The sequence below is a fragment of the Labrus mixtus genome, chromosome 3 (assembly GCF_963584025.1).
Source record: "Labrus mixtus chromosome 3, fLabMix1.1, whole genome shotgun sequence".
In the NCBI taxonomy this organism is placed as follows: Eukaryota; Metazoa; Chordata; class Actinopteri; order Labriformes; family Labridae; genus Labrus; species Labrus mixtus.
The window spans coordinates 6,672,104-6,684,746 of record NC_083614.1 but is presented as its reverse complement, the minus strand read 5'-3'; the positions used below and the strand labels follow the sequence as shown (position 1 = coordinate 6,684,746).

The window sequence follows — 12,643 nt, the reverse complement described above, 5'->3', positions numbered from 1 at the left end:
GTGTGATAATGTAAATCCCAAACTTGATTTCTATTTTTTTTACATTACTTATATTATGTTGAGTTAAAAGTACACACTTTACTTTCCTGTGCATGAATGTCTTGACTGTATTTAAACATGTAGCTTTTCCTAATGAAGCAAACATTGACTACTTTTTATATGGAGGGTAAATAGAATTCATAGCGAGAAAAACTAGAAGCCTGGGCACATGATAAAGCACAATAAATGTTTAATGCATGTAACTTTATCCAGCACAAATTGAAAAGTGAGTTTCATCAACAATCATTATAAGCACCATCCTGAAATGCTGTTTCACCCTCCTCTGCACATTCAGGTGCAGAGGTTTAGACATAAATCTAATTCAAAGCAGTCTGTTGTAATGTGTTGTGCATAATATATGAAAAATGAAGAAACTTGATTTTCAAAGAAACTTCAGCTGTCAGGTGTATATTTCCCTCTGAATGTAAAGTTTTATAAAATATCATAATACAGATATAGGCTACGTCAGAATTAAATGTTAACTTGTCCTTACTGGGATTTCAGAGTGCTGTCACAGGGTTGGCTAACATCACATTCTCTGCTCGAGGGTGTGTGTGTGTGTGTGTGTGTGTGTGTGTGTGTGTGTGTTTTGTGTGACCTCAAAAGTAGTCAAACAGGTCAGACCATCCCTCATAATATGGCTCTCAGCAGGATGTATGCCGATGGAAACTGAGTACTGAAGTTTTGTAGTGATTTCTGATCCTTACATTTTGTATTTCTTTAGTTTGATTCATTGAGTAGAACAGGAGAGAGAGAGAGAGAATCAGGTATGGCTCAACATGCTGCAACATGATCTACAATGACTTCACACAGAGCGGAGAAGAGGTGTGTGTGAGAGCTGAGAGAACAAGCAGGAGACAGGGAAGTGAAGTTAAACAGGCACAGGAGACGATAATGGAAGTGTCTTTTCTCTCCGGTGTAAAGAAAAAGTCATCTTTGGATTGTTTCTGTGTGTCTCCTGAGAGCTCGGGCCCTCGGCGTGGGGCGATGAAGGGTGGACTCTGGCCCACAGGACTGCTGCTCTGCTTCCTCGGTGTCTGTGCCTGTCTGGGTGAGCTGACTCTCTGTCTCTCTTGTAAAGAATAATATTCAACTGCTGATGATTGACCTTCTTTGTCACTGATTTTCCTTGTTTCTCTCTTCTGTTATTATGTCCCTTTAATTCATAACAAATGTGTTTCACACCATGTTCTCTCCTGATTCTTATAAACCTTGTGTGACTTTACTGCCTCTCAAAACTGAAGCTTTGCACTCGTTGGGGTCACATTGTGTTTTTACCGCTGAAAGCTTCTCCTGTGAGATATTTTACCAGCTTTGACATACATTACATTCTTTTACTTGAACCGTACTGTAGTTTAATATCCTCCTGAATGAGTTAGACCAGGTTTCAGCTCTTCTTTAACTTAACAGTTACACAAAAAAATGCAGGGTGCAACCTGCTGTGGATACTGCTGGTTTGAGGGTGGGGAAGAATAAGATATTTCTGATGTTTTTATCAGAGCAAAAAATATAAACTGTTAACTTTTGAATTCTCTGGACTTAATTTGGAGTTTGCAATTTCTGCACAGATTATCACTTTAAAAACAAAATATCTGATGCATGTTTTATTTCAGTTTTTTTTTTTTTTTTGCATTAGTATTTACGGTGACCCTGAAGGTCACATGCACAAATGTTTCATGATCGCAAAAACATTTCACCTGGACCCAAAAACATTTCACTTGATGCAAAATAATTAATGAAAAGCAAATATATTTAAAAAAAACAACAATTTAAAACAGGACAAAAACAGACTTTAGCTTCTGAAAAAAGATATTTCACCTTCTAGGAAAAAATTGCAAGAATTTGAATATTTTTTATGCATTAATGCAATGTTTTTGGTGTCTGCTGAAATGTTTTTTGCAGTCATGAAATATTTGTGCAGTTGACCTTTAGGGCCACCATAACTATTTCTCATTTATATAAAATTCTTCCAACCTCCATGATTATTTTATGTTTATACATGAACCATTAAACCACCGTAGATTCCTTGAAAGGAAAACATTACACTCCCTTTTTTTCTGTATTTCCACAGGCTGAAGTTTAAACTAAACAAGGATTAGAGGACATATCTTACCGGTAGAGCCTGCTCCTTCCCTTCACATAATATATGAGATGTGCATAGTGTGCTACTGACCGACACCATGTAGTACTAATAGTATTATTTTTACCCTATTTGTTTTTTTTATTTCCCATTTGCTGCCCTCTCCCTTTAGAATTTAAAATCACTTATAATCATTATTTTTAGAGATGGGACCGATCCGATCATGTATCGGTATCCGGTCCGATATTGAAGTAATTTAAGTATCGGATATCAGACTGATGGCGCCGATCCACGGCTGATCAAGAAACATGGTTGGGAGCTTAAAACATTCTCAGCTCACACAGTCTGGCTTTGAGGACGTTCAGACTGAACTGTAAGAAGTGCTCATCAATCGTCTCCGTGACGACGTTCAGACGAGATGGAACAGCTCCTTCTTTATTATCAAAAGTACAACTCTGACACTTCAGTTTGAAAGATTTACATTGAAAACCCTGACAGCTGTTTCTGCTTCCTGTTTGCATGTGAAGCCAGCACAATGCAATGCTGGGTTTACTACAGCTTTGGGTAGCCTTACACATACTACCAACAGCAACAATACCATTATTAGTTATGATGTAAAAATATCACATTCAGTATCAGTATCAGTACATAGGTATCTGAAACGAATCCAAACTGAAAGAAAGTGGATCGTGCATCTCTGATTATTTTCAGTGTGGTATTGCAAGAATCATTACTTTATTTTTTTTTTTCTTAAAGTAGCTCTGACTGATTTATGAAAACCTTTCTGATCCTGTTAATGATCTGTTTAAGACTGAATAGATTCAAAGTGTGAGCAGAAGGACACTGATTCTTTTTCTCTTCTTTCTCTGCAGAAGAAGACTGCGTCCTCGGTATAATCGGCCGGCCGGTCTTGCTGCCCTGTTTTTACTCTCAGTTGACCTTTGTGAATGTTTCCATCGAGTGGAGGCGGGATGATCAGGTGGTGCTCAGAGCCATGTGGCGGGATGACGGAGATGTGGAGGAGTGGAGCATTAACAGAGCCAGCGTCTCAGCTGACGCTTTACTGACCGGAAACATCTCTATGGAGCTGCCCTCAGTGGATCCTGAAGACAACAAAACAAACTACAGTGTGTTCATCATTTCAGGGGACAATCGGAGTGCTGCTGTGTGCAGTGTGTGTCTCAGGATAGCAGGTCCGTATCTCACACACACACACACACACACACACACACACACACACACACACAGAAATGAGAAGGATAAGTAGGATGTCAAACACCAAGATAAACTGTGTTTCTATTAAAAGTTCCAGGAACTTTTAGTCCTATGTTAGTTTTCAAGAATAAAAGCTTCCTCTAACCCAGGGGTTCCAACACTTTTCAGCCCGCGACCCCCAAAATAACAGTGGTAGAAACAAGGGACCCTCATTGTCCCTGGAGGTGGTTAAAACATATAATGTTGCGCACAGCTGGGCACACTTTTACGACTATCCAAAGTGTGCCATTAGAACAGCACAAAAGAACACAACACGAGAAGCTGAACACACGTCACCTCTAGATTTTCACAATAATGGATAAGATATGCTATTTTAATTTTTTTTATGGTTTTGGAAGGAATCTTGCGACCCCCCAGGGGGTCCTGATCACTGTTCTCACCCATGATTGTCTTGAGGTGTTTTCGGACCAAATAGTTGTGGGGACCTTTTGAAGAGGAACTATCCACTAGGAAGTTCCCTGAGAAATACACACGCTGAGAGAAAACCTATTCTGAAGCAGGAGCCAAAAAGGTTCCTCTAAACGATCTAGGAACTTAAATAGTTCATAGTTCCTGTGGTGTGAAATCAATAATAAAGGTGAAGGGTTCCAACAGTTCCTAGAACTATGAAAAATGTCCTGTGCTCCTAAAACCCCTTTAGTTTCATCTACAGTCTGATCTGAGAGAACATTTGGCAAACTAGTGTACCGACAAGTTAAACAGTCACTCCAGCTTTTCACAGGTCACCATAACCATAACTTTTCTGTTTATCAATAAAAAAAATATCAGAGCTGCAAAATGTCCTTTCTTTTGTTCTGCTAATTGCAATACTTGTTCTATACTGTTTTCAAACACACACAAAACTCCTGACAATTTCCTGAGATTTTCAGGATAAACTGCATTTTTTTCACCCCAACTTAACCTGGACCTTTTTCCTGTCTGCTAACTAGAATGTTTTATTGTCTACTATGTATATGTCCAATTACACTTAAGCTCCACCCGCCTCCTTATCTTTTAACCTGTTAACATTAAAACCCCAGCACTTTTTTTTACGTCTTGCCTTGCTTCCTGAGAACCCGAAAACGTCAGGCTGTGATGGACAAGTATGACTTACAACTTTGGAAATGTAAAGGGGCCGGCTATCCTGACATCCTCTAGAAATTTTCCTGGTGTGCATATGCAAAAGCAGCTCTAAGAACCAACCCCAAAGTCCCTGTACTTTTGGAAAATACTAAACCTCAAATCAGGGGCTAAAATAAGGTAAATAGCACTTTATTTAGACCCTGACCCCCTTTGTGGAGTTCCCACAGAAATCTATAGTTCAGCCATCAGTCATCATAATTGATAATAAAAATAAGCTTTATTGAGCATGTTTCAAAACTCGTGTTACAAAGTGCTTTACAAGAATAAAACAAAGCACATAAAGCAAGGTAAGCCCAAAAAAGCAAAAAAAATAAAAATAAGGTTAAATCAATAAAACCTGTAAAATCACGGCCACCTGCAGGTCTGCAGTTGTTCCAGAGCTTTGAGGCTTCAACAGAGAACACTCTGTCCTCCTGAGGTTTCAGCCGCTCCTCAGGAACAAATGAAAGACCTCTGCCTGAGGAGCTCAGGCTGCTTACTGGCTCATATGTGACCAAGAGGTCAGATATGTATCATGGAGAGAAGCCATGGACGGCCTCAGAGGTCAGCAGTATACTTAGATCTCAAAACTGATTCTTAATTATCCAGGGGGCCAGTGCAGAGAGGCTAAAACAGCGTCAAGGTGGTCACTTTTCTTTGTTCTGGTTAAAAGTCTGGCAGCTGAGTTCTGTAAAATCTGGAGCAGATTCATAGATTTTTGGGTGAAAAGGTGTTACAACAATCACTAGTCATCAATCAATCTTTATATGTTTAGCGCCAAATCATAACAAATGCTATTAAAAGACACTTTACAAAAAGTGCAGGTCTAGACTATACATATAAGAAAAAACTTCCTTTAAGAGGCAGAAACCTCGAGCAGAACCAGACTCAGCCATCTGCCAAAACTGTGTTGGGCTTGAGACGGGCTAGAGATGCATAAGGTTTGTCAAAATAATAAAAAGAACGGTCTTCTCTGTTGTCTGTTGGCAGCCAGTTTCAGCTTCCCTCTCCTGCAGAGGGGGGAGGCAGCGCATGGGAACGAGACCAGCTTCCTCTGTCAATCTAGAGGTGGATTTCCTGAACCTGCAGTTCACTGGCTAATAGACAACACCGCAGAGCCCCCTAAAGGCTCAGTGAAGACCCTCATTACATCACTCCCAGACTCCAAACTATTTAACATCACCAGCCACCTGATGGTCAACATTTCCAAAGACTCCAGCGTGTCGTGCGTCATAGAGAACCCGGCCATGAACGAAACTCTGACATCAACAACCTGTAAGTAATCATCAGATCAGCGAGAGAGCCTCAAACGCATCACTCTGTAAACTATCTCTATAAGTGATCATCAGATCAGCGAGAGAGCCTCAAACGCATCACTCTGTAAACTATCTCTATAAGTGATCATCAGATCAGCGAGAGAGCCTCAAACGCATCACTCTGTAAACTATCTCTATAAGTGATCATCAGATCAGGGAGAGAGCCTCAAACGCATCACTCTGTAAACTATCTCTATAAGTGATCATCAGATCAGCGAGAGAGCCTCAAACGCATCACTCTGTAAACTATCTCTATAAGTGATCATCAGATCAGGGAGAGAGCCTCAAACGCATCACTCTGTAAACTATCTCTATAAGTGATCATTAGATCAGTGAGAGAGCCTCAAACGTATCACTCTGTAAACTATCTCTATTTGTGGTGGGTTTCCAGATGGAGCAGGTGGCAGCCCGGTGGTGAGCAGAGCGTCAGAGGCCATGTGGATCTTCAGCACGGCCCTCTCTGTGGTGGTCGGGGTCATGGTGATAGTCGGAGTCTGGTACCAGATTCACCTGGACAGGATAAGTAAGAGGAATCGGAAGGAATTCCAATACCAACAAACACACGGCAATAGAGGTAGGTACCTGCTGGTTACATGTCATCGCTACTGGCACGGCCTTGAAATGTTATGTAAGACACAGTTAGGTTGTCCCTGAAGTTCCAAACACAAAGAAAAGCTTCAGGGGCTCCGTAGGTTGATGTCATCAATCAAAAGAAAAGCTCTCTCTTTTCAATAATCAAAATGCCTTTTACTGTCATGGAGGGGATTAAAAGACCTTAAAACAATCCCCTCTGTGTTGCAGCTCTTTACAATCTTATTTCAGGGGCGCTGTTAGCCTAGTGGTTACTGTGTGTCACTGTACCGTACAGGGTGGGCGCGCCCAGGTTTGAATCCCACCTTCCTGTATGCCATTCCCTACTCTCACCCATCTTTGACTCCATCTACTGTCCTGTCTCTAAAAAAAACTTAAAAGGTCTTTTTACAACAGTTAGTGTTTTGTACTTGGAGATGATCGTGTGATGTTGAGAGGGTGTCACAGTTGCTTGATTCAGTTAAACAATTCTAGTGGAGAATCTCGCTGTTCTGCTTTTAACTTTTAAAAAAATGTCTGAAAGTTTGTCCCATGTCTTAAAAATTAATCATTTTCGTTTGACATGATGCTCAACCTTAAAGGCTTTATATGTGATATTTTGATCCAGCAGATGTCGCCCTTGAGCTCCAGCATGAAACCAAAACAACTCGCGGTACATTGTTGTGTTAGCATGCTAATGCTAGCGATCTTTATTATGCTCGTATCTTCACACTGCATGTAAATTTACCTGAAATGAGCGTGATCTAGAAACACAGTTAATCAGTGAGTACAGTATGTTATTCTTCTTTTCTCTAGTCCCTCAATTAAACAACTTTTATACGTGAGGGGAGGAGTCAGCCAGCTGTCCGGGCGATGTAAACAAACTGAAGATAGGACTCTGAAAACTCTGAAAACATCACAGACAGTGGGACTCGGGTGTTACACCCATTGTAGACAGTCATGACTCACAGAGTTATTTTCAGAGGATATACTTGATTTATATTATATTTAAGTGTGAAAAATCACATATAAAGCCTTTCATTCTTTGTGTCCATTTAATTTATTCATCTTTCATTGAAACCATCAGATGTTAGTTTGCAGCATATTGGTGGCGAAAATGTCAACGTGCTTTCACACGTACAAACACTCCTGAAAACGTTCCTAAAGTTTTGGGTTGAGCTTCGTGTATGAAAAACACAAACTGCTGAACTTTTCACCGCACTTTACTTGAAAGATTTCCTGCCAGCCCTCTAGTTAAATGTCCATGTGATTTCAGGGTGAACACAGCAGGAAATGTTCAGGAAAATTCACATTGATCAAGCTGGCGAGGGTGATGACGTTTATAACCTGTAACCAGCGCACGATCGATTTAATCTCTGCACACATAATGGAACTGTTTCATTATGTTTTCTGTTTGCCAGTGTACGTTCTTCTCTGCTCTTTTGTTGGTAACATATTATGTAATAAAGAGGCAGAATGTGTCCTCACAGCGTCATATTCATTTGCTTCATCTTCTGTTTTATGTCTCCAGCTGTGAGGTGCACATGTGAAATAGTAATTCAGGAAGATTTTCTGCCTTCATGTTCTGAGGAAGTTGGGAAGTGAACACATTTTGCATTTTCTTAAAATGATTGTTTTCTGTCATCAGGATACAAAAGGAGAAGTCCGAACAAGGAGGAGACGGAGGCGATGAAACCGGACAAAAAGGAGACGGATGTGTGAAAATCTGAGTCCAAAAAAAAGCCTCAACAGCTGAGGCAACAGAGCACTGAACTGTAAATGTGTTTTGGTACCTCTGCACTAATCGATACAAGTGATGGGTTTCTGACACAGACAATGTAAATATAAAAACAGGTACCATCCCTTCACTTGATGAAACTTTATCTTTTGTTTACTGAACTCTTTGTTTTTTCAAGCTTGAATAAAAAAATGCTCAAAATGTCATATTGCAAATGGAGCTGTTTTATTCAACTTAACAGATCTGTTCATGATTTTTTTATCTTTACAGAAAATATAACAATAAAATATGAAGTCTCTGGTGCCACACAAGAAAACCTGCTAAAAGACAAGCTTCACTTCTGCTCATATGAAACTGATAAGAAAAGGATGCATTTGATCACATCAGAGAAGTCAAGTCAGAAAACATTTATTTTCACTTATTTGATGCTAACAATTCATTTCTTACCAAAACTGTTTTATAATTTCAATCAAGTAGTTATTTCAGCACCAGACATTTTACAAAACAAATCACCATCGATAAGAAGTGAGCAGCGCTGAGGTGTTTGTGTGATCATCCAAACTGCATCTCCTGTTTCCACGATTAAGACGTAGCAGCCTGGAGCTTCACAGGGAGAGGAAGACGCAGAGGTCAGCTGCATTCTTTATGTGCGTCACACTTTATCTCGAGGTTTCAGCATTCAGCTCGATCCTTCCTGCGTAGACGTCACCGTGTAGATGTCGTCTCGACGCTGAGCCGTGACCGGGATCTGCTGCCGGATGTCGGCTAAATACTGCAGATCTGAGAACAAACAGGAACAGACACGGTGATGAAAAGGATGAACTGAAACAACAACAACAACACCAACAACACCTGTACAATGTTATGGAAACTTTAGGATCTAAACTAACCGATGTCAGCATAAATGACAGCCTCCTCTGATCCTGCCTTTGAGATAACTTCCCCCCTGAAAACAGAAACGACATCAATCACAAATAATAATTTACATTTCTAAAAACAAACAGACAAAAACTCAAGTTTTGATCACAAAACAAAGCTGTTTGAAAAATCACAGATAAGATTTAAAATGATAAAACTTACTCATAAAGCACATTTCTGAACAAAACCACAAAGTGCTTCACAAAGAGAGTTAAACAATATAAAAAGAACTTTCCTGGTCATCCACTTCATTCATTGAATGTCTGAGGTTCTTGTAATAAATAAATAAATGTATTAAAATAATTCACAGAACCGTTGATTACTGGAAGATTTAAAAAAAACAACACGTGGTCGTTGATCACACATGATGCATTGTTTAAACACGCAACAGTAACACATGTAATATAACTAGTTTTAACTTCTACAAGTCTACAGTAAAGGTCAAATATGTATTACAGAGGATCTCATTATCCTTAATAACAACAATAACAACAATTCAAAATAAAACCTATAAAAAACCCTCACACACACTCACACTAGTCCTTCAGTCACTGTGTTACACATTGATGCAGGACTTTACTGGAAATAGCATTTTGTATTTTCTTCCTACCATGGATTTACGACAGTACTGTGACCCCAGGCCACATAAGAAGCACTTTCATCTCTGGCGGGGGACGCTGTGGCTACGTACACCTGATTATCAAGAGCTCTGCAGAGGAGACAAAACATTAGTGAAGTGTAGCATGCTGTCTGTTGAGAGCAGCTTTATCTTTACATGCTGTGGTGTGTTGTAGTGGCTAACATGCTACATACTTGGCCTTTTAGAAAAACACATTCAATTGTTTTATTTTATTTAGAGATGTCAGATTTTTATGATAAAACTCTTTTTTTCTGGCTCTTTTCTTTTGATTTCTCCTCTTATTTTTCGTTATGTTACTCTGCTTACATTAAAATATAACATATTACAAAAATTCAACAACTAATCAAACTTAAAAGACTAAATAGGTTTTGCACAGAGATGTGAGTCTGACCTTCCTCTCTGCAGCAGCTCCCAGTGAGCCGGACCAGTGGTCATGTTGAAGGCTCCGGGGTAAACCAGCAGCTGACAGCCTGAGGATGGAAGAAACACAACCTGATCAACGGTCCTGTCGTATGAGGCAGAGTAAAGCGTCTAATGAGCCGCTCACCTTTCCTGCCGTAGAGCTGTGCGAGCTCTGCAAACCTCATGTCGTAACAAATCCCCACGCCCACCTTACAGAACGCTGCAGGAGGAGAGACAGAGGAGGCAGGTTAAAAAAAGAGTTTGTTTATACTCATGCTAACAATGTACAGAGCATTATTAATCAAACGGATTATTATTATTATTAGGGATGTAACCGTTTACCCAAACCACATTATGATTCTTATTACACTACTGGCTTCATGACACTGTTTTATCAGGATTTTTTTTTTACAATTTTCTAACTTTATAAAGAATTGAGACTGAAGTCATTTTATCAAAAAAATATTGTATTTCAACTAACTTTTTAAATTTTTAAATATCTCTTTTTTATTTAATGAATATAAGTTTTATAGTTATTGTAATTCCTTGTTTGTGGGTTTGGACCAGTCAGCCATTCAATATCTGCAGCTGGTCCAAAATGCTTCAGCTGGCCTCCTGACAGGTAAGAGACGGACCACATCCCCTCTGTGCTGCTTTCTATCCACTGGCTTCCTGTCTGCTACAGGATCTACTTCAATGTTTTGGCATCACCTTTCTTAAGTAAACTGCTCCATGGTTTTGTGTTATATATACATATAAAGTCATGCTGCAATGAAAAGAAGAAGAGTCAGGAGATATCACTTACGAGTTTGGAACATTGACAAACTGCTGCCTGGACTCAGCGTCTCGGACTCCTGGAAGCGAATTTTCCCGGGAACGTCGATGTCAAAGAGGTGAATCTTGAAGACGAAAACATTGAAGAATGAAGAGAAACTACAACACTTAGGTCATTTAAACACAGTTACATTTTGAAGTTGCTGAACATTTACCTTCCTGTGTTTAAGAATCATCTCTCCATCAGGACCAAACACTGTACAGCTGTTATACAACTTCCCTCCGTCCTCTTCAGGGATGGATCCTGTTAAACACAAATCACAGGGTTTCATACTCCACTGAAGAAAAATGATTATATCTTTTTCTTAAACGACTTTCATCATAAACCTCCCTACCTCCCACCAGGTACACCTTGTTCTCCCTGGCTGTCTCTGACAGCACCTGTGTGGACTCTCCTGGGATCCTCTCAGCATAAGAAGAGAAGAAGCTTGTTCCATACGGAGAGTTGAAGCATTCCTGTTTTAAAGCACACAGTGAGATCAACTGCAGTGAAAACTTAAAGGCACAGACGACTAATATTTCTAATGTTGTGCCCCTAATATCTACAGAGTCCTGGATGTTTTCTATTTTGAATACCTGTTTTATAAATTTCATGCGCGTCTTTATTAAACATGCATCTGAAAATGTGTCATTTGTATTCCGCACATGCGTTTCAGTAACTTGCACAAGTTTCTTTATTTAAAGAAGTTAAACTTATTTTCATTTCTTGGATATAGAAATATATATAACATAACTATTTCATGAGTTATGTGAATTATCATACAATTAGACAAATATGTTATACCACCACACCAAGGTCACAACTACAAAAAATATATATAATATATGCCATAATATATTTAGCAACCAAAATTGTGAACTTTCTTGGTGTTTATTGTCATTCTAACACAAGGCATAATGAGGAGGATTTTTTAGCTTTTCTTTAACCTGAATTTAAGCAGTTTACAGGTTTCTCAGATTTTCTATTTAGCTCAGAATGTCTTTCTGCTATGTTTTAATGAATGAATGTCAAAAATAAAACGTGATGCATTTGATAGTAAAAGCACATTGCAGCACTTTCTGCACAGCTGCAGCAGCAGGGTGAAAATCAGCCCCCAGCCTCCCCACCTCAGACCCCTCCTCACCGGCAGCAGCACCACCTTGCTGCCCTGACCAGCCGCCTCCTTCACCAGCCGACGGGCTCTGCTCAGGTTGTCCGCTTTGACACCTGTCACCTGGAGCTGGACCACCGCCAGACGGAACTCTGAGGACACAGGACAACACAGTTACTGTTTTATTTTAATCTTTAACTTAGCGTCACTGCAGCGTCAAAACCTAACTAATGTCACAACAATGCATTAGTGAGTCAGCTTAAACTTAATGAAAATAAATACAGATTATATACTTACTGCTCATCGTTTTAGCTAAAGTTGACATATATGCAGAGAGCTGTTTGGTTTCACGGTCCAGAGTTGACAGAAGACCACGTGATTCAAGTTTGCGGTTTGCCCTTCAAAGTAAGAGTCTGTATTCTAATCTAGAGAATTGAAACGATTCATAAACCTCACAAAATTAATATGAAAAAATAAAACGATTATCAACAATAACAGTCAACGTCTGTAGTTATATGTTACTTATTCCTGACCCTGACAGTCACTTTACGTCGGATGTGCGTAAATTTAAAAAATGTATTGTGAAGTTCGGAGAAGAAGTTGCGTCAGCAAGGGGGGCGGGGTTTACTCCGATGGTCC

The 12,643-nt window shown here is 39.6% G+C and overlaps 2 protein-coding genes across 2 annotated transcripts; one reads left to right on the top strand and one right to left on the bottom strand.

Annotated features, from left to right (window-relative positions):
* The first annotated feature begins 671 nt into the window (after nt 1-671).
* Nucleotides 672-8,325, top strand: LOC132956699 (ICOS ligand-like). Its single transcript, XM_061030279.1, has 5 exons — nt 672-1,090; nt 2,992-3,312; nt 5,486-5,770; nt 6,203-6,385; nt 8,030-8,325. The coding sequence occupies exons 1-5, from the start codon at nt 829-831 to the stop codon at nt 8,101-8,103; spliced, it is 1,125 nt and encodes a 374-aa protein (XP_060886262.1). The 5' UTR covers nt 672-828; the 3' UTR covers nt 8,104-8,325.
* A 186-nt stretch (nt 8,326-8,511) lies between these two features.
* Nucleotides 8,512-12,461, bottom strand: nit2 (nitrilase family, member 2). Its single transcript, XM_061030307.1, has 10 exons — nt 12,302-12,461; nt 12,038-12,156; nt 11,249-11,369; nt 11,069-11,157; nt 10,885-10,978; nt 10,225-10,299; nt 10,069-10,147; nt 9,648-9,746; nt 9,010-9,065; nt 8,512-8,899 (listed from the first exon to the last, which is right to left on the bottom strand). The coding sequence occupies exons 1-10, from the start codon at nt 12,327-12,329 to the stop codon at nt 8,799-8,801; spliced, it is 861 nt and encodes a 286-aa protein (XP_060886290.1). The 5' UTR covers nt 12,330-12,461; the 3' UTR covers nt 8,512-8,798.
* Nucleotides 12,462-12,643: the final 182 nt, after the last annotated feature.

Excerpts from the sequence above, each read along its gene's own strand:
- nit2 (XM_061030307.1), bottom strand. The coding sequence starts at position 12,329 with ATGTCAACTTTAGCTAAAACGATGAGCA. Across the intron at positions 9,747-10,068 it reads GAGCTGCTGCAGAGAGGAAG|AGCTCTTGATAATCAGGTGT; the intron begins GTCAGACTCACA and ends TCTCCTCTGCAG. Across the intron at positions 8,900-9,009 it reads TGTCATTTATGCTGACATCG|ATCTGCAGTATTTAGCCGAC; the intron begins GTTAGTTTAGAT and ends GTTTGTTCTCAG.
- LOC132956699 (XM_061030279.1), top strand. The coding sequence starts at position 829 with ATGATCTACAATGACTTCACACAGAGCGGAGAAGAGGTGTGTGTGAGA. Across the intron at positions 1,091-2,991 it reads CGGTGTCTGTGCCTGTCTGG|AAGAAGACTGCGTCCTCGGT; the intron begins GTGAGCTGACTC and ends CTTTCTCTGCAG. Across the intron at positions 3,313-5,485 it reads TGTGTGTCTCAGGATAGCAG|CCAGTTTCAGCTTCCCTCTC; the intron begins GTCCGTATCTCA and ends GTCTGTTGGCAG.